General features: G+C 35.5%; 2 protein-coding genes across 2 annotated transcripts; both read right to left on the reverse strand.

Moving 5' to 3' along the window:
• Positions 1 to 15: 15 nt before the first annotated feature.
• Positions 16 to 5,184, reverse strand: LOC107951885 (uncharacterized). The gene is made up of 3 exons (XM_016887055.2): positions 4,962 to 5,184; positions 4,002 to 4,160; positions 16 to 3,908 (listed from the first exon to the last, which is right to left on the reverse strand). The coding sequence occupies exon 3, from the start codon at positions 3,826 to 3,828 to the stop codon at positions 1,879 to 1,881; it is 1,950 nt and encodes a 649-aa protein (XP_016742544.2). The 5' UTR covers positions 3,829 to 3,908; positions 4,002 to 4,160; positions 4,962 to 5,184; the 3' UTR covers positions 16 to 1,878.
• LOC121211367 (uncharacterized) lies at positions 350 to 1,711 on the reverse strand. The gene has a single exon (XM_041084123.1). It carries the CDS (start codon positions 1,709 to 1,711, stop codon positions 350 to 352), a length of 1,362 nt encoding a protein of 453 aa, XP_040940057.1.
• Positions 5,185 to 25,106: the final 19,922 nt, after the last annotated feature.

Here is a 25,106-nt window from a genome sequence, read left to right on the forward strand (position 1 = left end):
TAAAAATGCCAAATAGAATAAAAACAGATCCCTCTCATATCAGAAAAACAGTTGCATATGCAAATAACATGAAAAACCAGTTCATTTTACCCAAATAGAAAGCTTCAAGATAAGCCCTGATGCAGATCATATAAAAATTCAATTCATCATCACTGCAAGTTGGCAACTAAAACTTAAATACTTATATTAGTTCACTCTCCAAAAGACCTGAACATCATTTTTGGCCAGAACAAAATGATTAACGGTTAAGGCCACGCATCATTTCCAAAGGGGGAGTTTCCTGTCAGTTCATTCCATTTTCTCATACGGAGCATACTCTGGGTTACACTGCGACGAGGAAATAGCAGATTCAGTCTAGACAAATAATACCAGGAAAGGCCAAGGGATCGAGCTCCCAATATCCTCTCCAGCGACTATCATCTCCAGTGTGCTGGAAAGCAGGTATCTGATGAGAAAATCTAGCAAATTCAGTCTCAGGAATTTCAACAACACTAGCTGTAGATCTTTGACTTCTTGGAGCCCTATAAAGTGATTTAGGTTTATTTAAACATGACAGAACCATAACTTTTTTGCTCTTCTCATTATCTTCCAACACTTCCACAATGTCACATTCACCCTTGCCAGATTCTGAATCTGTGGTGTTCCAGCTCTTATGAATTGCCCAAACCTCCCCCTTTCTAGGGTAAATTTTGTATCTGTTCTTCCCACTGGGCTCAGCTTTTAATTGATGAGAGACATCATTACAGGAGACAACCTTGGTTTGACCAGATTTAACTTTAAATATCCCACAACAAAGAGGAAGTTTCAAGTCTTTGGGTCTTGAGCACACCGACAGCAGTGCCACATGCAATCTAAAATCAGGGGTAGATTCGATCTTCTTAACTTGAGCATAGTCCTTCGGCATTCCATCCCTACTATATAATGCCCATATTTGATCAACCTCAAATTTGTCCTCAGATTTCTCCCTTTTGAAGTCATGGCGCTCTAAATTTGAAGTTTTGCGAGCTGGAGACAACAGTGTAGAGACACTGGAGCTTTTAGTAACATCAACTGCACTACCATCCCTCTCATGGAAATGCATGTTACCGATAGGTGGACTTAAGGAATCCCTTCCTTTCGTAGTACCAAAACTGCCACGCATTTCATATTTATTGGAAACTGAATGGTTCTTGCCATCTTCCTGGGTGTCATGTTGACTTGCATTTACTTGACTGCCTTTTCTCCTCAAATATCTCGGGGAACTCTGAGGTTTTAAGCAATCTGTATTGAGATCACTTTTCTCACACTTTTTTGGGGTGCTCATATTCTCAACAGCATCACCTGAAATAGAACTTCCTTTAAGCTGGCTCAAGTTGCAATCAGGTATAACTTCGACACTATCATCCTCGTTCTTATAATGAACTGCATCAACTTGACCATGATCCTTAAGTGTACGACTTGATCCTCTCATAGGCTTTCTGAATGCAGAGGCTTCTTTTTCAACGTCACTCTTCTGAATACTTACAGGAGTGAGAATCCTCTCTGAATCTATTGTAGCTTTTGCTTGATTATGAGGACGATCAGGGCTAGAACAATTTTCTGCATTATCTAGGTTGTGATCATCCAGCTTCATATCAGCAGAATCAACTAACTCAAAAAGGTAGCTAGGAAGACAAGCAGGATCCAACTCAAAAGATCCCACAGGAATACCCTCTCTTTCCTTGCCACTCATTCTGAATGAGGGAACTTGATGCGAAAACCTATATAGCTCCCGTGATGAGACCTGAAATGAGATAACCCCATCACGTTCAATTTGTTGGAAAATACTGACAAATCCTTTCACTTTACCCAAATGCGCAACCCCAATGCCAAGTTCCTCGTCAAAATCAGTTAGAACCTCTACAAAATAATACCGGTATGGTGGTTTATGCTTTTCTGGCTCTGAAACCCATTTAATATCCCAGTCTTTGAAGAGAGCCCAAGTTTCCCCTTTTGAGGATAGACAAAGAAAAAGCATTTACCAAAACATTTTATAGGGTCAATTCGATGAGAGAACATTAGACGATCTATGCATACTTCTGAAGACCCATAGCAGTACTTGCCACAAGAAACAGGTAGATCCAGATCCACCCAGTTCTGCTCATTTGCCTCCTCTGGGTCAGGCTCTAGCCAAGTAATTCGTAGCTTGAAGCCAGGATCAAACACCTTCTTCACCCGTGCATAAAATCTGGGCATGCCATCCAATGTATCGTATATAGCCCATACTTGATTAACAGCAAAACAGTTCTCTGCCTTGTGCTTCTCAAAATCACTGAACTCTGGATCAGGGTATTCAAGGACCTGAGGAGATGGATTCACTTCTCTACTTGACTCAAAACCACTATCAAACTGGTGCACCATATTATTGCTATCAAGTACAACAGTTTCCTCTTCCTTCCCCTTCGACTCTCCAGCTTTTCTTTTCTTGTTGGAGACAGTGTGTTCAGAAGGGGCACTTGCTTTCTGTTTGACTTCTTTGTTACATACATCTGCAGGGGCAGTACAGCCACCAGAATTTTCCTTTTTCATTACCTCATTATTCACCTTTTCTGCATTAGCATTGGGTGCTGCCGTTACCTTAGATTTTTTATAGGGGCTTTCAAGGTCATCATCATCATCTGCCAACTTCTCCTCATAAGAAACAGGTTGTTTTTGCCTTGAAGATCTCCTAGAAGGATGGCCTCCATTCACATTTGAATTCACCCCAGTATTATTACTGCAATCTTCCTGACTGACCACATTTTCAACTTTAATCCCACTTGCAGTCTCACAACTTTCATCAGACTCCACTACTGATTTCCTTGTTCTCTTCTTGGCATTTTTTGAAGTTCCTGATTTCTTGGGCTTTGGCAAATTAGGCTTAGGCATTTCAATACCTCTCTTTCTGTCCCTCGCATTTGAAAACTCATCTGCTTTCTGAGCTGTAAAGCCCTCCTTAGTCTGCTGCACTCTAACACCTACTTTCTCTTGTTTCTTAGAATCACCAGCCTGAGAGCTTCCTGCCTTTGGACTAGGAGCAGACCCTGCAAATTTATGCGGAAAGTGAACACCAAAAGGCTTGCCGCTATTGTGTTGCGAAGATGCTTTACAAGGACCCTCGTTTCGAACCTCTTTCAGATTGGAGAAGTGGCTCCAAGAGTATCCTTGAGGACCCAAGTCATGAGCAATGAAGGAAGATCGACATGAAAGACAATGTAAAATTCTGTTCACAAAATCTTTGTTACACAGGAATTTGAAACCACAAGCACTGCAGAGAGTCCAAAATGTTAGATGGTGTGCCTGCTGAAAGGAATTCGAAGCTGTGAACTTTGAAGAACCATTTCTGTAATTGCTTGCAAACTCAGACTGACTATTGACAGAGGAGGCCCTACTTGTTGGGTGAGAAGTTGGCTTTGGTACAGTTTTTACTGAGACTCTGCACTTCAAATCATATTGAGAACGTGACGTTTGGTCTGTAAGTACCCTGTTTGCTTCCCCAATCAACTTAAAAGCAGCCTCAGCACCATGAAATTTATTCTTGTCCGGATGAAGCAATAATGCGAGTTTTCTGAACTGCTTCTTTATTAAACTCTCATCAGCTGACTGTTCAATCTGAAGAATCCCATACCAATCCTTTTCTGACCCATATAGGTTGTGTTTTGCACAATAATGAACATTACATACAGCTAACAATTGTGTTATGTTCTCAAGCTCAGGGAACAATTTCTGGGCCTTCAATGCAAACTTCTTTGCACCCTCAATATCGCCATTTTGCATCTTCTGTTCAGCAATTCCCTTAGCTCTGATGGCCTCCTCTTTGTTACACTCCATGGTTGACAGAATTTCAAGATTAAACACTCAGATCTCTTATCCTATTTATCAGTTGTTCACTATCATCCAAAATCTTCAACCTGCACCAATTCAACCAAACAACTTTAATCAAATATGTCCAACAACACTCCAACTAAATCCTAAAGTCAAAACAACTCACGCCAAAGACCTACCATTATAGCAACAATCACCGAAAGATCTTCTTGACCCAGCAGTCAGCACAGCCAATTTTAAACGAGAAGCAAGAACCACCCACCATCAAACAGTTCCTAGCGGCCAAACTCAAGTAAAACCCCAATGTTTGCAGAAGCTAATAATTCAAAGTTTAAAGCCTGCAACATAATTCAAAAGATCAAAAGTAAAGCCATTACTAAATAAATTTATTAGGATTACAGTGTCAAGGCATCTAAACCTGTCAACCAAAATATAATGGCTGAAATCATAGAAAATTCAATAATAACATAACAAGGGATCGCATTTCTTGGTAAAAAATTGACACAAAATCATTGCAACCAACCAAATTAACAAGAAACCAAGTTAAAATTCCAAGAGGTTTGAACCCAAAAATACCAAAGCAAAGCACACACGTAACAGGTATAATTCTTAGTAGTTGAATAAAAGATGCAAATGAAGAGCAAAATCTATTCTGGCCTTAACATGCAGTCATCCATTGTCACCAAAAAAAGGAATAAAACAAAACAAAATAGCAGCTAGCAGATTTGATTTATCCTCAGCAACTAGAATACAATATTAAACAGGCACCCTACTTCTTGTCCACTTTCCCATTTTCTCAAGAACCAAACAAGCCCTCATACTACACAGAAACCATAAAATCCAAACTGAATCAACCCAAAAGCAGATACCAAAAAAAAAATACCATAAACACACGGAAACACAAGAACCATTTATGATTTAATCATTGAATAAACAATATATACTATATAACTAGAAAACCATATGACAAAGAAATGAAGTAAACCCAGACTGGAAAATGGAAGGTTTGGAGAAAAAAAATTTAAGTGATACCCACAAAAACAAAATGCAAGATTCTTCGAAAATCATTAAAGAAAAAAAATCAGAATCAGATATTAGAAACGACAACAGAACCCCCCCCCCCAAAAAAAAAGACTTACAATTGAAAAGGAATAGAAAATGTGAGGCAAATTCTTCAAGTACTTGGAGCAGACTGTAGAACTAGTGGCTGTTTAGAGTGAGAGGGGAAAAAAAAAGAAAAAGAGGGAAAACATTTTTGTATTAGGAGAGAAAGTTGATGAGAAAAGAAGACCCTTGAATTTCTTTCGGGAGAGACTGCTCCTAAAATAAAATTTCTTCTTTTATTTTTGGCACTTTGTTTTTACGAAATAATGTGTTAAGCAATATTTTAAAAATTAGATAGGAGGTGGAACATAACAATAACAACGGGTAAATTATTAAAATAATTATTTTTATTTGTCTGAAGTTATATTTTATTCATTTATGTTTGAAATATTACGTTTTGTTTTGTTACATTTTGGTAATTGAGCTGTTAATTATTATTAACGGCGTACTTATGAGCTGACGTGGCTCGTTAAATCATTATTTCAAAAAAAATTAAGTTAAATTATACAATTGGCGCCTATATTTTTTTGTTTTAAGTAATTTAATTTTTTTCTTTTATTTTTTTAATTTTCCTTTTTTTCTTTATTTTCCATTCTCACTTGTTTCTTTCTTTGTTTTCCTCCCTTCTCCATTTCTTTTAACGTAGTATATTTTTCATTTCTTTTAACATAACCTTTTTATGTTTTTGAAACAAGAAAAGGTGAAACTAATTACAAACCCTTATCATCCAATGTCGTTTTGACAGACTAATTTGAATCTCTCAATGACCTAGTCCACAAGCTCGCCTCACTCGAAGACCTCGCCAGTCATGACTTATAGCGGTCCACCCTCAACAAAGTTTCTCGAATCCATTCCCTTAACCTCCTAACCAACTCCCATGACCACCTTATATACCTTACCTACAACATTCTCGCCTTCACGAAACTAGTTATTTCTCTTCAAATGAGCTCAACACTCTCAATGACTACAATGACCACCATATGAAACTTACCCTCAACTTTACCCAAACCAATTTAGTTCCATGCTCCTTTTCTCTCTTCAACTCATCGATGCTCGGCTTCCAATCAAGTTTGCTTGGGAATATCCAAGAAGGTTTAGATCAAATTTATCGTTTGCTTAATTTTATTCGTCAGAAAATAAAATAAAAGGAAATGAATAACCTACACGATTCTGTCAAAATTTGAAAAAGGAAAAAAATTGTTTTGAATATAAAGAATTCAATTATTGTTTATATTTGATTAAGGATATAGTTTTTTATATTGATTAGTTAGATCTAGTTTTAATTTCAAAATTAGTTTATATTCAAATCGAGATTTGATTAATAATGATTGGTATTCAGATTTAAGTGAAAATCAATTTAGGAATATTGTGAAAGAAACAATGACTTACTTTATTTGGTGGACAAAGATTATACTTCTGCAATGAAGAAGATAAGAAGAGAGAAAAATAAAGGGGAATAAGAAGAGAAGGAAAATAAAGAAAAAAAAGAAAATAATTTGTTCAAAAAAATAAAAGTGCAAGGACTAGTTGTACAGTTTGACCTATATTTTTAGTCTGATATGATGAAATAATGGGCCACGTCAGATTATCGTTAGCCCATTAACAATAGTTAATAACTCAGTGACCAAAATGTGACAAAATTATAACGTAAGTGACTAAAACGTAACATTTCAAACATAAGTGACTAAAGTGTAACCTGAGACAACCAAAAGTGACTATATTGGTAGTTTACCATAAACAAAATTAATTCAATTACTTATTTTATTTTCTATTTTTTATTTTTATCAATTTTAAATATTCATTTAAAAAAATAAATAAAATTTTAAATTAATATATAAATTGATTTTTGGTTTGATTGATGGATTCGATCCATTTTTTTTTGGTGACAAGTATAATAAAAACTAGTTACGTGGACTTAAGACCTTCTCCTAAATGAGGAAACCTTGAACATTAGCAACCCGTGCCTTCTCTCATGTACCATATTTACCAAACTATCAACATCCTGATTGTCTTCTCTATGTATGTGACAAATACTTCAGCAACCAAATCATAACAATAATGAATTCTCCTAACCAGAGCAGAGTTGGAACCCTCCACAGAACTCTCCTGAAGTCTTTGACCACCTCAAGACTATTAGACTAGATTAATACATTATCATACCCCGATCAATTAGAAAGGTCAACTCATCCAAACCCACAATTCCACGTCAAATACTGAACAACTTCCCAAGTACTTGGTAAACCCAAATAACCACTTCCCATAGTGACCCTGTAGAACCAGCTTCATGTCTAACACCATCAATATTCAAACAAACCCAATTTCTAATTAAAATTGGACAAGGTGTCACTTTGCATGGCTCAATCACATGTCCTTTACTTGCTGATATATACTGCTTATCCTAACTGTAGGAAGCCTTAATGATCTCACTGTTACTCCAGGATGTACCTTGAAAAATGAATAGGATTTGGTTTTTCCAAATACACCATATAATAATCCTAAAGAGGCACTGTCAATCTACATCCCCTAATGAATTAAATTATATATTTTGTAATTTGGCATTAAGCCATTCTTGCAAATTCCCATAATAAAACCTATCGTGCTTTCCAATAGGAAGTAATTGATTCCAAATATTTCGCACTTGAGGGAAATCTTTAATAGCATGAATTACATCCTTTGAAATATGTCCATAAACTCCACAAGCCATATTATGTCCAAGACCCTGATGAACTCTCTCCGTATTAATGAGTAATTGTTGTTTGAAAGTAAGCTAAATAAAGAAACGAACTCCTTGAGGTCCTTGATATTTCCATGGAATTCGCCACATCGTCTCCTTCAAGCTCCAAGAACTTTCTTGAAGTTTTTTATGTGCACTCTTGACAAAAAAAGAACCCGTCGAAGTACCACCCTAAATAACTTTATCAATCCTTGCTGTCTCATGGGGTGGGGGAATCCCTACTATCATTCTAATCACCTTCTTTGGTAGCTAAAGTAAAAAAAGATCAAGATTCCAATCACCAACATCTATGAGGTATCACTAAGCAAAACAGTTTAAATCAAGACAATAATGCAAGAATACAGTCGATTAAAGGACCTATATTCGGCACCCACAGATCACGCCAACACCAGATAGTCCTCTCATCCCTCACTGACCAAAGCAGGTTCTCCTAGATAAGTAGCTAAGGCTTTGCAAGGGCTCTCCACAGAAAAGAGCATCTACCACGAGAAATTGCCTTTAGCAAACATCTAGTGACCCTATACTTGGCTCAAAGTACCTAGACCCACAAAACCTTAAAATCTTTCATAAGATTAAAACTCAGCTTTATCGTTAATGACGTATTGTGATCCTGCAGATTTCGAAAACCAAGACTGCCATGTTCTCGAGGCTAACAAATATTATCCCAGCTGACCAATGCCACCTTTTTTCCACTGTTAGAAAACCCACAAACAAACTATCTAACCATTTGATCAATTTCCTCACAAGGCCCTTTTACGAATTGTAACAGCCCGGTTTTAGCTAAATTGGAACAGTAGTTTTGGAACAAAAAATTTGAGGTTAAAAAATTATTTTAATATTATTTTTGGTGTTTATAGCAAGTGAATATATATGTGTGAAAGTTTCGTGAAATAATTTTAGCGTTTGAATGCTTAATTTGATAAAAGGACTAAATCGCGTAAAATGCAAAAGTTGCATTTTATTTGTTTAAGTGCATAATTGCTATGACTTATTAAATGAAGCATCCTTATGATGTTATTAGACCATAGATAGTGAAATTTGACAAAGATGGCCTTATATTTAATGATTTAAATGTTTATAAACCAAGGTTAAATTAGCAATTTATGAATTAAGTATAATAAAACAAAACAAATTTAAAATGGTTCTCATCTTCTTTAATTTAAAACTAAAATAAAAGAAAGAAAAGAGGGTTGAGAGTATTTTAGGGTTTGACCTTTATTAATCTTGATTAAGTTGTGTTCTTTGCTTTGTATTCTAGCTAGCCCATGCCTTAATTTTGAAAATTTTTAATGATTTTGTGAAGTGCCATTGATGAATACTTAAGCTTTTGAATGTTTGATGATGAAAAACAAATATTTGTTGATAGTACATAAGTTTTATTAAGTGATTTTAGCTAAAAATGCATTTTAGGGATTTAATTGTGTAAAGTGTAAATTTGTGGATGAAATAAATGAAAGTTTTGGGCTAATAGGGACTTATATGAAATTCGGCCAAGCATGAGTATTGTATGTGAATTTTGTGTATTTCTGAAATACGGACTAAATTATAAAAATGTGGAACTTTACGGGCTAAAGTGTAAAAATGCCCAAATATGTGTTTGTGGACTGAATTGAATGATTTGATGAATAAATGAGTTAATTTTGAATGTATATAGATCAAGAACGAAAGAAATCAGATTTAGATCGGGGAAAATCAAAGGTTATCGAATAGTCGATCCAGTCTGTTTATCACGAATACTAGGTAAGTTCATATGCAAATAAATGGCTTTAAATTGAATTATATATGTTTAATTATCATGGAACTGCTATGAATGTTGAATGATCAAATAAGAGCAAGAAACGATAGGGTTACAATATACGAAAGTCCCGTACAAACCTTAGGAATAGTATAAGATACGAATGTCATGACATTAGGATTAACGAGATGTGTTTATGTGTAAGACCATGTCTGGGACACTGGCATCATTATGTGATTACGTGTAACACCATGTCTGGGACATTGGCATCGTTATTTATTTCGTGTAAGACCATAGCTAGGCTATCAGCATCGATATGTGATAACATGTAAGACAATATCTGAGATATGACATTGTACGAGCTATATGTGATTTTCGAGTATCCTTAACAATTCTAAAAGGTTCAATGGGCAAAGTCAAGTCGAGAAAGAATGTGTAAATGAGTTAAGTGACTTAGGTACATATGAGATTCATACAAGTATTTAAAAGGGAAGTATTGAATGAATTCATTTATGATATTGAATATGAATACATTGAGAAAAGTTTGTGAGTTTATATATGTGCTTACTCATAGTTTGCCTATGGATGGAAATGATGTTGATTCATGTGGTAATTTTATTTGTATATGGCTTATTAAGCTTTTAAAGCTTACTTTGTGTGTTATTTCCCTATTTTATAGATAATCGAAGCTAGCTCGGACTCGGGGATCATCAGGAACACCGTCACACTATCGATCAACTTGTTGGTACTTTTGATGCTTTGTAAATATGGTATATGGCATGTATAGGCTAGTGATATGTGATGTGTTTTGAGATATGATATTAGCCATGAGATTTGGCTCATAAGTGATGTAAATGTTGGTGTGTATTTGGCCATTTGGGTTGACTTATTTTATGAGTTTGGTAAGTGAAATATGATGTATATAAATGGCCTTGCATTTTGACATGTTTGTCATGGATATTGTGATGATTAATTGGTATGATTTGAGGCTTAAAATAGATGATAAGATGATGAGAAAAAAAATGCATAGAGAAGATAGGTGAAGTTGTTGGTAATGGCATATTGTTTTAGTATGTTTTGGATTGTGATTTGAGTAGTGAAATGGATGGATTTTAAATGGCATGATTTGTAACACCCCTAACCTGTATCCACTGCCAGAACAGGTTTCGAAGCATTACTACCATTTACAGATCACTAAAAAAATTTAAATACTTACTGATTCAATGCATCATATAAATAAATATATTACCATTGAATCAACAGTTTGACACTTGTATAAGCATCAAACAGCAACATTGTTAGTATACTTGCACATATTTCAATAAATTCAACATTGATATATCTATTTTCTCGACATATCGCACTTGAGTTTAATAATAGTCTCAACTTACATAATTTCTTTGTATCAACATATCAAAGATAATCATATATGTACATGTCATGAAACATATCATGCTCTTACCGTTTCTTCATAAGCATATATCATTCATTTCATTATATCAATATTTCATGCTCCATCATTTCCATATATTTTATGTATATTTATTCCGGCAATAGCTTATATCAAACTTAACATAAATTATATTCCATGTACTTATACTTATTTCGTTTATCTATCTGCATAATTATTTCATATAACCATTCGTCATCTGATACATATTACCTGAATATCAATTGTTCAACAGATGTTAGAGCGTCTCCCATCCATGGTCTTATTTATCTTTGACATGATGCCATAGTGTCTTTCAACTATGGTCTTACTCATTTTCTGTCATGTTGCCATGGTATCTTTCAACCAGTCTTGTTCATTTCATAACACGTTGCCATGGTATCTTTCTGTAATATCCTGATTTTGGGCCTAGTCGGAATAGTGGTTTCGTGACCACAAAATCTGAGATAGAAATAAAGATTTTATGATTATTTTTAGGTCTACGATATGATTGCATGATTGTGTGAAAATTTCGTGAAGAAATTTTATGCATAAAGTGCTTAAATTGAAATTAGGGACTAAATCGAATAATTTGCAAAACTTGCATTCTAGAAGTTTCTAGTATGAAATTGTTTTGAAATATTAATTAGGAGGTCTTAAATAGCAATTTTACCAATTTCTAAGTCTATGGACAAAAATTGGACATGGATGGAATTTTTGGAAAGTTTAGTAGTAAGGGTATTTTGGTCATTTAGGGGTAAAATGAATTAAAATACAAAATTAAAAGCCAATTTTGCTCATCTTCAACCCCATGGCCGAATATAGCAAGGAGAAACCATGGCTAGGGTTTTTCAAGCTTCCAAGCTCGATTAGCAAGGAAAACTGAAATTCGGACTAAAATGGGGAAAATACCAAGTTGTGGACGAAATGGTAAAAGTAGCCATTTTCACATACGAGGTAAGTTCATATGTAAATGTTGGTAACATAGTTATTATTTTAAATGTTTTTATGTTATTTAAATGATATGATAATTATTATGAAATATTATACTCGTGATAATTGTTTGATAATATGTCAAATTGTGTGATATACTTGGAAAATGTGAAATACTACCGAGTATCGGTATCGGCATTCCGTAGAAGATGGTTGAGACACATGATTGGGAAAAAGGTCCCGTTGAACCTTAGGAATGGATTAGGATACAAGTGACATGTCACTAGGATATTTGGGCATCCGAACTCGTTGAGTTGTGTCCGAGTTCACTTATGGATGCGAATGTCCGAACTCGTTGAGTTGAGTCTGAGTTCGAGAGATGTAACTAGGCATCCGAGCTCGTTGAGTTGAGTCCGAGTTCACTTATGGATGCGAATGTTCGAACTCGTTGAGTTGAGTCTGAGTTCGAGAGATGTAACTAGGCATCCGAGCTCGTTGAGTTGAGTCTGAGTTCACTTATGGATGCGAACGCTCGAGCTCATTGAGTTGAGTCCGAGTTCGCTTATGGGTGGGTTACATGGTAGCTTGGCTACATATGTGGCACTTATGTGCAAACTTTACATGTATCCGAATTATATTCCGATGTGTTCAACGGGTAAAATTCTACTCAAATGGAGAAATACTCGAGATGAAAGGGACGTATTGGTAAGTGTTGTGAAATGAATACTTTGAACAGGTATGTACTTAACCCTCGGGTTGAAAACTCGATATAACAACAATATGGTAAGATGATAAATGAAAATGTGATATGAATGTCTCGGTGATGATTATGCAAATGATGTTTTATGTTTGCTTATATAGTTGTGTTACTTGCTATTTGCATGTGAGCTTACTAAGCATTTATGCTTACTTCCTCCTTTTCATTCCTTGTAGTGTTGACAAGCCAGCTCGGAAATCGGGAACGATCGGAGGCATGCTCACACTATCCGTATACCATCTTGGCATAATGGCTTGCATATTTTGAGTATGGCATGTATAGCATTATAATCATTTTGTATATATGGTCTTATGATATGGTTATTGAGTGGTATGGAAATGCTTGGTAATGATTAGCCATTGGAATGGCTAATCATGATCATATTTGGTGTTATGTATGCTAAATTGCTAGCTAATTCATGGAAACCATGAAATAGGTAAAATTTACAATAAAATAGATTCAGACAGCAGCAGTGACGTGAATTTGAAAAATAATTAAAAATAGTAGAGATACAATTAGATGATGAATAAATATGGAATTGAAGAATTATGAGTCTATTTTCATATGGATGGAACAAAACAGGTATATAAGTTATATTTTATGAGATGTTTAAATTTTTGTGAAACAGGGCCAGAGCGATTTCTGGATCCCCTGTTCTAACTTTGGAAATTCACCATAAATTGTTCAAAGATAATTAGAAGTCATGATTTATATGTACAGATTCCTTATTGAGTCTAGTTTTATTAGAAGCAAACGGCATAGTCATTGCAACTCTGTATAGGGAGATATCTGATTTGTAATACACAGAGTTCAGAGCAGTCAAACCCTAAAATAGGGGAGACTTTAACTAATAAACTATACTAATTTGCTCGACCGAAAATTCTAGAAAAAATTAGTAAATAGATATATGAGTCTAGTTTTAGGGAAAATTTACGGAATTGGATTTAGAGTTTTGGAACTCAAGATATGAATTTTTAAGCGACTGTGATGCAGATTGCTAGCTTGACTGAAAATTTTAAAAAAAAATTGTTTGAGCTGTGTAAGTAATGAATTAAGTCTGTTAACACCTCGTGTTCGACTCCGGCGAAGGTCTCGGGTACGGGGCGTTACACTTTCAACCATGGTCTTACACATTTCATATCAGGTTGCCATGGTATCTTTCAACCATGGTCTTACACATTTCTTATCAGGCTGCCATGGTATCTTTCAACCATGGTCTTACACATTTCATATCAGGTTGCCATGGTATCTTTCAACCATGGCCTTACACATTTCATATCAGGCTGCCATGGTATCTTTCAACCATGGTCTTACATATTTCATATCAGGCTGCCATGGTATCTTTCAACCATGGTCTTACACATTTCATATCAGAGAGCACACTCCCGCGAACCTCATCCTTACAGTGGGATTACCAGTCCAGGCTAAATCCCCTGTAATATAAACTCATAGAGTATTGTCGGGATTACCAGTCCAGGCTAAATCCCCTGCAACGATAATTACTCTAATGAGCTTGGATCTGAATTACCAGTCCAGGCTAAATTCAGACCCTAATTCGGATTACCCGTCCGGACTAAATCCATTTTACACGTATTCTTCGGGAGGGCTATATCAGAATAGGATCACCTGTTCGGGCTAGATCCTTTTTACTGTCAATTCCTTTTTAGAGATCCATCGAATTTTCCTTTCATTCAACTGAGATTTATTTTCAATTTACATCGAGTATTATCAATATTTCATTAAACATCATTAATTGAACATTCAAATCATATTTTCATCACATAACCACATATTTCAAGTATTTAAAATACAATTCAAGTTACACAAACTTACCTCATTGCTTGTTTGTGTTTATAATTTCATTAACCCGATATCTTTTCTTTTCCATGATCAAGTCTCATATTTGAGTCGTTCGGATCTTTATAAATAAATTTGATCATCATTTTCATTCATTTCATCTTCTAATGCATTTAACTAATGCTCTAGGCAAAATTACCATTTTGCCCCTAAACTTTTAATTAATGACGATTTCATCCTTAGGGTCAGGAAAATAAAATTCTTGCAATTTAATCCTTATTTCCAGCTATTATTCTCATATATATTGATGACAGTCCATGAATTCTATAAAATATCAGAATTTTCCATAATTTCAACACTTTTCAATTTAATCCCTAAAACATGTTTTCCCCCGATCTTGAACTAAATTAATAATTTCATTCAATTTTGTCATTTAAATAATAAAATAATCCATTTCATGCAATTTGGTCATTTCTGACATTTTTACAAAATTTCCCATAAAGTTTTACTTTTATTCAATTTAGTCCCTAAGCCTAAAATATGCAAATTAGCCATGCTTAATGAATATTCATATATGTTTTCCTCCTCTTCCTCTCCATTCCACATCCTTGATGTATGTAGCACACTTGTAAGTAACATTATCTATAATCTTTATTATTTACTTTTATGAATATTCAAGCTGTCCATCTGTGTCATAGTCACTAAATTATTTATATCTAGAGATATAGGACTCCAAATTAAGATCCACTAATTTTCCCTGAAACTAAACTCATATATATTCTTACCAGAAAATTTTAAGAATTTTTGGTTTAGTCAATAAGTACAGTTTATTCTTTAAAGTTACCCCTATTCTGCTGTCTGACAGTTGTGACCCTTCTTCACTAAAAATTAATTATCTCCTTGTACAGAATTCGAATGATGTTCATGTTTGTTTCTATTGAAAATATACTCATTCAGGATTCTAAACATATAAATTTAAGCCCATAATTGTTTTTATCCAATTTTTTTATGATTTTACAAATTCAAAACAGGGGAACCCGAAATCATTCTGACCTTGTCTCACAAAATTCATCATATCTCATTATTTAGAATTCCATTGCATACATAATTTATTCTATAAGAAACTAGACTTAATAAGCTTTAATTTTATATTTTATTCATCCTATAATTAGATTTCTACAATTTTTGATATTTTTCAAAGTTAGACTACTGTTGCTGTCCAGAACTATTTTAGTACAAGATATTAATTACCATGTTATAACATCCTTATTTTTTTTTCTACACCATTTCTCATCACTTTCTCTTATTTTTTTTTTCACTAACATATCAAGAACATAGGACCTTATGTAAGAAAACTCTACTATAACATTATTTCCATGCTTTATCAATAATAACAAACTTAAAAACATATTGAAATCTTGTTGTACTTACCTTTTCTTATTGACGTCAATCTTTAACTTGATTTTTCTCTCTCCTCCAGCTTCGATTTATTGAATCCAACTTGATATTCTTGCTCCCCATCATCTCCTTGCTATCTTTCTCTCTTGATGGCTATGGAAATTCTTTCAATTTTTAGGTGAAAATAATGAATTTTTGGTGGAAGGACTAAATTGTAAAAAAAACAAACTTCTTTTCTTCTTCTTATCTTACGTTAGTTTGCATGGGAAAGGAAATGTGTTGATAATTCTTCATCTTTCCTTTCTTTTATACTAAATAAATAATAATATAATAATAAACATCTCATAAAATATTAATAAAATAATATTTATCTAATTAATTAATTTAAAATATCATCAACATAATCATTACATTCTAGAATTCTCTCGCTTACTAATTGACCATTTTGCCCTTCATGATCTTTTAGAATTCCATCATTGAGTCATCACTTAATTTGGTAAAATTGCGATTTAGTCCCTCATAATTTTTTACCTATTCAATTTGGTCCTAATTCATCAATTTTTCTTGGTTTCTAGATCATTCCACCCTTAAAATATTTGCACCATTAGTCCTTCAACTTTTTTATATTTACACTTCAACCCCTTAAATTTTAAGTATTTACTCTTGTGCAACAAGACTTTTCTCATCTTTGCAATTTAGTCCTTTCTTGAATTAATATATCATAATATACTTCTCAATATTGACATAACTCAAAAATTCCCTTTTTGTCACTTTATTTCCTTATTTTACTATATCACGGATAATATTTTACTATAAAAATTTTTGGGGTATTACATGATTTGTATATGAAATAGCATGTTTTGGTTGCCTATAAATGTATTGAAATGGTATGAAATGATATGGTTTTGGTTTTCTTGAAGAGGGTGAGAAATGTGGCTTAAACGAAGCCTATTTACACCCCACACGGTTGAGCACACGGGCGTGTGACTCGACTGTGTGTCTGTTGTAACTTAATTAAACAAGTCAGTGAGTTACACGGCTTAGACACACGGGCCATGTCTACTGGTCGTGTGTGACACACGGGTTGGCACATGGGCTTGTGGCCAGCCGTATGCCCAAGTCAATATACCCTCTAGATTTCACACGACCATGGCACATGGGCGTGTTTTTGGCCTTGTGATGCAAGTTTTAAGGGACAATGTGACTATATTGGATTGATGTTTATGTATTAATGGATTCTTGGATGAGAAATGTATGTTGTATGTTATGATTTGATAGGTAATGCCTCGTAAACATATTCTAGTGATGGATGCGAGTCAGGGGTGTTACATTTTATTGGTATCAGAGCTACGGTTTAGTCGATTCTAGGACTAACTTAGTGTGTGTGTGAGTCTAGCTATACATGCTATATATACTCTGCGATAGTGTGATGATTTCTGACAGTTTAAACTGTGTTTTCGTATAGCAATGGATCCCGAAAGAGCTATAGTTAATGATGTAGAAAGTAATGTGCCAGCTCCCGCTCAAGGGATAGCGCTTACTGAATCTAGACCTGTGTCGAATAGTCACGGAGGTGAGGCTAAAGAAGCCTTTTTCCATATGATGAATGAATGGTTTACGCAATACGTTCGTACTAATCCGGCTACTCAACAACCTCCACCCCCACCTGTTCCTTAACAATCCATGTTTTTCCTCAAGTTATAGATCCGATATGAATGAACAAGCTGACAGTAGATAAGATTCGAAAACATGAGGCTGAAGGGTTTCGAGCTATTGTTGATGATGATGCGGATTGAGTTCTGACTCAAAAATACAATCAGAGTATTTGGTGAATTGTCTTGTACTCCTAATGAATTTATCAAATGTGTTTTATCTTTGCTGAAAGATAATGCATGCCATTAGTGGAAAATGTTGATATCTGTGGTTCTTAGAGAACGGGTTACTTGGGAGTTTTTCCAATCTGAATTTTGAAATAAATACATCAGTCAAAGATTCCTTGATCAGAAGCATAAAGAGTTTTAGGAGTTAAAACAAGGTCGGATGACTGTCACTGAATATGAAAGGGAATTTGTACAGTTCAGCAAGTATCCCCAAGAATATGTTTCAACTGAAGAAATCATGTGCAAACAATTTGTAGATGGATTGAATGAAGATATAAAATTACTAGTCAAAATTCTAGAGTTGAAAGAATTTGTCGTTCTAGTTGAGAGAGCTTGTAAAGCCGAGGATCATAGTAAACAAAAGAGAAAGGCAGATTCAAAAGCTAAAGACTCGAGAAAAAAATCAATGAGTAAGCCGTATCAATCTTCATCGAAAAAATTATGAGACTCGTTTAATCATTCTAATGCATCAGTGGGACATTCAAACAAAGATTGTGAAAGACAACATTCAAGCTTTAATAATCCGGCTATCTCGATAGCTAGTGTCGGGAGTGTGAAACCAAATCAACCCAAATGTAGACAGTGTGAAAAATGACATTTCAGTGATTGTAGATTGAATGATCGGGCTTGTTTTAAATGTGGATCGTTAGATCATTTTATCAGAGGTTGCCTAGAATTAGCTGAAAAAGATAACGCTCAGAGTATGAGGCTGAGTAATACTGCAGTTAGAGGGAGACCACCCATATATTCTAGTAATGTGAGTGGTAGTTAGAGAGCGAAAAAAGACTCTACTGTGAAGTCTGAGGCATGAGCACCTGCTTGAGCTTATGCTATCTGTGCATGGGAGGAGACATCCTCGTCAGACGTGATTACCGGTACTTTCACTCTCTATGATACTAATGTGATTGCATTGATAGATCCAAGATCAACTCATTCTTATATATGTATGAATTTAGTATCTAGTAAGACTTTGCCTGTAGAGTCTACTGAATTTATGATTAGAGTATCGAACTCCTTAGGAAAATGTGTTTTGGTTGACAAAGTCTGCAAGAATTGTCCATTAATGCATCAAGATTTTTGTTTTTCGGCTAATCTGATGTTGTTTCCATTTGATGAATTTGATGTGATTTTGGTTAACGATGCATAGTGCTATAGTGAATTGTAGACAAAAGACAATTGAACTGAAATGTCAAAATAACGAGACTATTAGAATTGAATCTGATGAGCTGAATAGTTTGCTAATTGTGATCTTGTCTATGTTACCTCAGAGATTTGTGAAAAAGGGATGAGAAGCTTACCTAGCTTATGTTCTTGATACGAAAGTGACAGAAAGAAAGATTGAATCAATACCAGTTGTGTGTGAATACCCAGATGTATTTCCTGAAGAGTTACCAGGTTTACCACCTATCAGAGAAGTTGACTTTGGTATTGAATTAGTATCGAGTACAATGCCGATATCGATAGCTCCGTAACGAATGGCCCGAGCAGAGTTAAAGAATTGAAAGCTCAGTTGCAAGAGTTGACAGATAAAGGTTTTGGTAGACCGAGTTTTTTGCCTTGGGGTGCTCCTGTGTTATTTGTGAAAAAGAAAGATGGCACAATGAGAATGTGTATTAAATACAGACAGTTGAATAAAGTGACTATAAAGAACAAATACCCTCTACCACGGATTGATGATTTGTTTGATCAGTTAAAAGAGGCAACAATGTTTTCAAAAATTGATTTGAGATCGGGTTATTACCAGTTGCGAGTTAAAGACTCTGATGTGTGAAAAACTACATTTAGAACAAGGTATGGACATTATGAATTTTTGGTTATGCCTTTTGGACTAACGAATGTACCTGCTATTTTTATGGACTTGATGAATAGGATTTTCAGGCAGTATTTAGACCGATTTGTAGTTGTGTTTATTGATGATATCTTGATTTACTCTCGTGATGAATCTGAATATGCCGAGCATTTGAAAATTGTGTTACAAGCTTTGTGAGATAAACAGTTGTTTGCAAAGTTTAGCAAATGTGAGTTTTGGCTACGAGAGGTTGGATTTCTGGGACATATGTTTCAACTGATGGTATTCGGGTTGATCCGAGTAAGATATTTGCGATTATAGATAGGAAGCCTCCGAGAAAAGTTTCTGAGGTCTGTAGTTTTCTGGGACTAGCAGGATATTATAGATGGTTTGTAAAACGCTTTTCGATGATTGCAACCCCGATGACAAGATTGCTTAAAAAAGATGTTAAGTTCGAGTGGTCAGATAAATGCTAGAAAAGTTTTGAGCAGGTAAAAGTTTTATTGACTGAAGGTCCAGTGTTAGTTCAGCCTGAGTCGGGTAAAGAATTCATAATTTTCAGTGATGCTTCATTAAATGGTCTGGGTTGTAATTTGGTACAGGAAGGCAAAGTTGTAGCTTATGCCTCGAGACAGTTGAAGCCGTATAAAAAGCACTGTCCGATGCACGATCTAGAATTGGCTGCGATTGTGTTCACGTTAAAATTTTGGCGCCATTATTTGTTTGGTGAGAAATGCTATATTTATACCGATCACAAGAGCTTGAAATATTTGATGACTCAGAAAGACTTGAATTTGCGATAGCGGAGATGGTTAGAATTGCTAAAATACTATGACTTGGTAATTGACTATCATCCAAGGAAAGCAAACGTAGTTGCTGATGCTTTGAGCTGAAAGTCCTTGATTGCTTTACGTGTTTTGAACACACATTTGGCTTTGTCTGACGATGTTTCATTAGTAGCCGAGTTGAAAGCGAGACCTTATTTCTACAACAGATTTGTGAAGCTCCAAAGTTTGATAATGAGTTACAAGCTAAACGGGTTCAGTGTGAGTCAATTTCTGATTCAGAGTTTCAAGTTGACTCAGATGATTGTTTGAGATTTAGAGATCAAATATGTGTTCCGAGAAATTCAGAGTTGATTCAGATGATTTTGAATGAAGCACATAATAATTGTTTATCAGTACACCCGGGAAGCACGAACATGTATAATGATTTGAAACAATTTAATTACTGGCATGGCATGAAATGAGACATCTCAGAATTTGTTTCGAAATGTTTGATTTGTCAACAAGGCAAAGCTGAGCATCAAGTACCATGTAACACCCCAAACCCGGCCTAGACGTTATGACCGGATCCGACGTGCCACATCAAAACGTTAAAACATTTTTTCATTCTAAGTCTAGGAAATCGTACTTGATGTTCAAAGGATTAATTCATTGAGGGTTAAAGTGAATGGAAGCTGTGCACCAGGTAGGAAACCGGAAAAAGGAGGTGAGTCCATCGGACTGCTTAAGTACCAAGCTCTTTCGGATCCAATCCTAGACATGCACACCGCCATTGCCACACTCTAACATCGCGTATATTTTTAGGTCACCATTGAAATTATGTCTATTTTAGAATAAAACGTATTTAAGTTTGTAAAACGTTATCATAGCAGAAGCCTTGTTTGTAATTGTGTTACTTCGAAATCAGTTTATGTTTTTGGAAAAGGAACCCTAGATCTAGCCCATTTTGATAGTTAATATAATTTAAGGTCATCATGATAAGTTATAAATTGAAACCCAATTAAAAATAATCATAAGCGGCCTTATTACATAACAAAACCCAAATCGTCAAAGTAAAGAAAATTGAAGTCCAAATCACTAGAAGAAATCCATATTGCAGAACGAGTGGCCACTCCAAATCCCTCGCAGCTCCAAGCCCACTATGGCTGGGGATTACCTACATGGATGAAAATAGGGGATGAGTTTGGGGAAACTCAGTGTGTAAAATTAACCCAACCATAGCCCATATCAGCTCAAACCACAGAAACAAAATAAATTGGCCTTAGCCCAGAACAGAATATAGAATTAAGCCCATAGGCCCATAACAGATCAGATCAGATATTTCATGTATATGCAAAACCCAACACATAACCAACCACATACACACCCTTACCAACCTTTCACCATGTGGGGAGACTACTCGACCCACCCAACCGCTACACGCCACAGAATTATGCAGCATGGCTGCCAGAACAGATAATGTGATAGAGTCACCAGATACAGATAATCGTGGCAGAGCCACCAGAACAGAAATATGTGGTAGAGCCACCAGATCAGATAATTGTGGCATAGCCACCAGGACGCTTCCTCCAAAATATAACCCATGTCCCCATGCAATAAATATTCATTCATGGCATACATCATACAGATTTAAATCAACATGCTTTTCAGACAAAATTAACCCTAGGGGCATATTGGTCATTTACACTTAGGGGTATCATGGTAATTTTCCATACATAAGGGTATTGTAGTGATTTAGCTACTTTTAGGGTTTTCATGCATATCCTATCCATTTACGTACTATCAGAATACTTACCGCGCATACTTACCAAATTGAGCTCGTTGGCCCATGAACCCGATTTTTGGCCCATTAAGCCCACATTATCAAAATGTACGAAATCGCACGTACTGCAGTTTATTACCTTCAGAATACCAAACATACAAACCCAACTATCTTACGAGCATTTGCACACTCGCAAATTCCCAAAATACCAACTTTCCGGCATTTTGGCTTTTCGGCTTTTGCCGATCTAGTCTATGAGAGGGTGTTAGTTACACACCTGTTTTGCGATGATTCATTGTCGAGATCCACGCATGAACTGCCTACAATTAAATCACTAACATATTACTCTAGATATCAAATTAATACTGAGTAAAGAGCCCCTTACCATATTCGGCCAAACATGCTTAGAACCTTCTTGCTCTTACCTTGTTGCCGAACTATGTCTTAAATCCAAAGATCTGATCGTTCTACTTGTCCAAGCCCTTGATCAGCAGCCTCTAAATCACACCATTTACCAAAGCAGAACAGTTATTACAACCCCTTAGGGCTACAAGTCCAAATCGACAGCCTCCCTAACATTTAGGGATTTCGGCCTTTCCTAAAATACGAAAGAAAGACTATGTTTTGAAACTACTTACCACCGATTCCTTCGACCAATGTTTCCAATTGATGCCTACTTAAATCCAATGCCGCTCTACCCTCAAACGATCACCAAAGTCAAGCCTTCAGTGTTTTCAATATTCGGCTAAGTCCCTATGAAAGTGGGGTTTTCGATTTTTTTGCAACTGTGTAGAAAAAGATGAATTAATAGGGTTTTACTGTGGTCTTGTCGACAAAAACTTGAGGTTTAAAGGAGGAAAGAATCGGCCAAAGGTGATAAGCAAAATAAGAGAATTTTGCTAGGAAAAATCGGCACAGAAGAAAGTGTAGCTTTCGGGATTTCGGCTTTTTATGGAGGCTATGAAGGTTTTGAAACGTCTGAAGGGAAGGATGGAGATGAACAAGAGGTTAGAAGGGTTCGGCTATGAAGGAGAAAGGAGAATAAGAAAAAGGTTGATAAAGAGAGGGGAGAAAAATGAAGAGGGAAATGGTCAGCAAATGGCCCAACTTCCCCTTAATGCCGAATTTATACTGACCTTAACCCTAGCCGAATTGTCTCCCTAAAGCTCCCCTTGGCCGGCCAACTCTTGCTCCTCAAGAGTCCATTATTCGACCAACACAGCTCTCCCTAATCAGCTCCTAAATTCTCTCCCTTATCCCCTCCTTACTCAATCTCCTGAGCAACTCCAACTCTTCCTAACAGTCTTTCACTTCAGTTCCACTACTTACCTTTTCCATTCATAAAAATTAATCCCTTATTTGCTGTCATTGTGACTTGAACCTGGGTCCTCCCAATCATCCACATGCCACTTATAGCATTCCCAGTGGCGTCACTTAGCCACTTTACCACATGCTTCCTTGTGATTTATTTTACACAATTAATACCTAAAAGCCCAATTACCCAGAACCCCTTTTTTCTTATGGAATTAAAATTAATTAAAACTACCGGGTTTTACCTTAAGCTTGGGCCTTCTAGAGGCCCACTAACGTACTTAATCCTACGACAAACAAACAGGACACAGAATTTTTAAAATTTTCCAACATTTTTAAAATTCCCGAAAATTGGGGCGTTACATATCATTAGGTTTATTACAGCCTATCATGATTCCTGAGGGGAAATGGGATAGAGTAACTACGGATTTTGTTTCAGGTTTGCCCTTAACTCAAATATAGAAAGATACAATCTAGGTTGTTGTTGACTGATTAATGAAATCTACGTATTTCATTCCAATGCGTACAGACTATTACTCGATAGATTCGCTGAGTTATATATTTCTGAAGTTGTGAAATTGCACGAAGTGCCTACTTCTATTGTTTCGGATAGAGATCCGAGATTCACTTCACGATTTTGGAAGAAACTGTAAGAGGCATTGGGTACAAAGTTACATTTCAGTACCGCATTTTACCCGTAGACGAATGGTCAATCTGAGCGAGTTATTTAGATACTTGAGGATATATTGCGTCATTGCATTCTCGAGTTTGGGGGTAGCTGGGAGAAATATTTACCGTTAATTGAATTTTCTTACAATAATAGCTTTCAATCATGTATAAATATGGCACCATACGAAGCTCTATACAGTCATAAATATCGAACACCATTGTACTGGACTGAGCTAAACGAGAATAAGATTCGCGGGATTGATCTGATCAGAGAGACTGAAGAAAAAGTGAAAGTAATTCACGATAGTTTGAAAGTAGCATCAGATCGACAGAATCTTACGCAGACTTGAAATGGAAAGAAATTGAGTTTCAGATATAGGATAAAGTGTTTCTGAAAGTGTCGCCGTGGAAAAATATATTGTGGTTTGGTCGAAAAAGGAAATTGAGTCCTCGATTCATCGAACCGTATGAGATTATTGAGCGAGTCGGACCAGTTGCTTATCGACTATCTTTACCATCTGAATTAGAGAAGATGCATAATGTGTTTCATGCATCGATGCTACGAAGATATCGATCTAGCCCTTCACATGTTATTTCCCTGTCTGAAGTTGAAATTCAGCTCGATTTATCGTACAGTGAAAAATCGATTCGAATATTAGCTCGTGAGATCAAAGAGCTGAGAAATAAGAGAATTGCATTAGTGAAAGTATTATGGCATCGACAAGGGGTTGAAGAAGCTACGTGGGAACCCGAGGATGCTATGAGGAACCAATACCCAAACCTATTCACTAGTAAGATTTTTAGTGACAAAAATCCCTAAGAGGGGAGAGTTGTAATAGCCCGATTTTAGCTAAATCGGAACAGTGGTTTTGAAACAATAAATCTGAGGTCAAAAAATTATTTTAATATTATTTTTTGTGTTTATAACATGTGAATATATATGTGTGAAAGTTTTGTGAAATAATTTTAGCGTTTGAATGCTTAATTTGATAAAAGGACTAAATCGCGTAAAATGCAAAAAGTTGCATTTTATTTGTTTAAGTGCATAATTGCTATGACTTATTAAACGAAAGGTCCTTATGATGTTATTAGACCATTGATAGTGGAATTTGAAAAATATGGCCTTATATTTAATGATATAAATGTTTATAAACCAAGGTTAATTTAGTAATTTATGAATTTAGTATAATAAAACAAAACA

This window comes from Gossypium hirsutum, chromosome A02 (assembly GCF_007990345.1).
Source record: "Gossypium hirsutum isolate 1008001.06 chromosome A02, Gossypium_hirsutum_v2.1, whole genome shotgun sequence".
Taxonomy (NCBI): Eukaryota; Viridiplantae; Streptophyta; class Magnoliopsida; order Malvales; family Malvaceae; genus Gossypium; species Gossypium hirsutum.

Excerpts from the sequence above, each read along its gene's own strand:
- LOC107951885 (XM_016887055.2), bottom strand. The coding sequence starts at position 3,828 with ATGGAGTGTAACAAAGAGGAGGCCATCAGAGCTAAGGGAATTGCTGAA.
- LOC121211367 (XM_041084123.1), bottom strand. The coding sequence starts at position 1,711 with ATGAGTGGCAAGGAAAGAGAGGGTATTCCTGTGGGATCTTTTGAGTTG.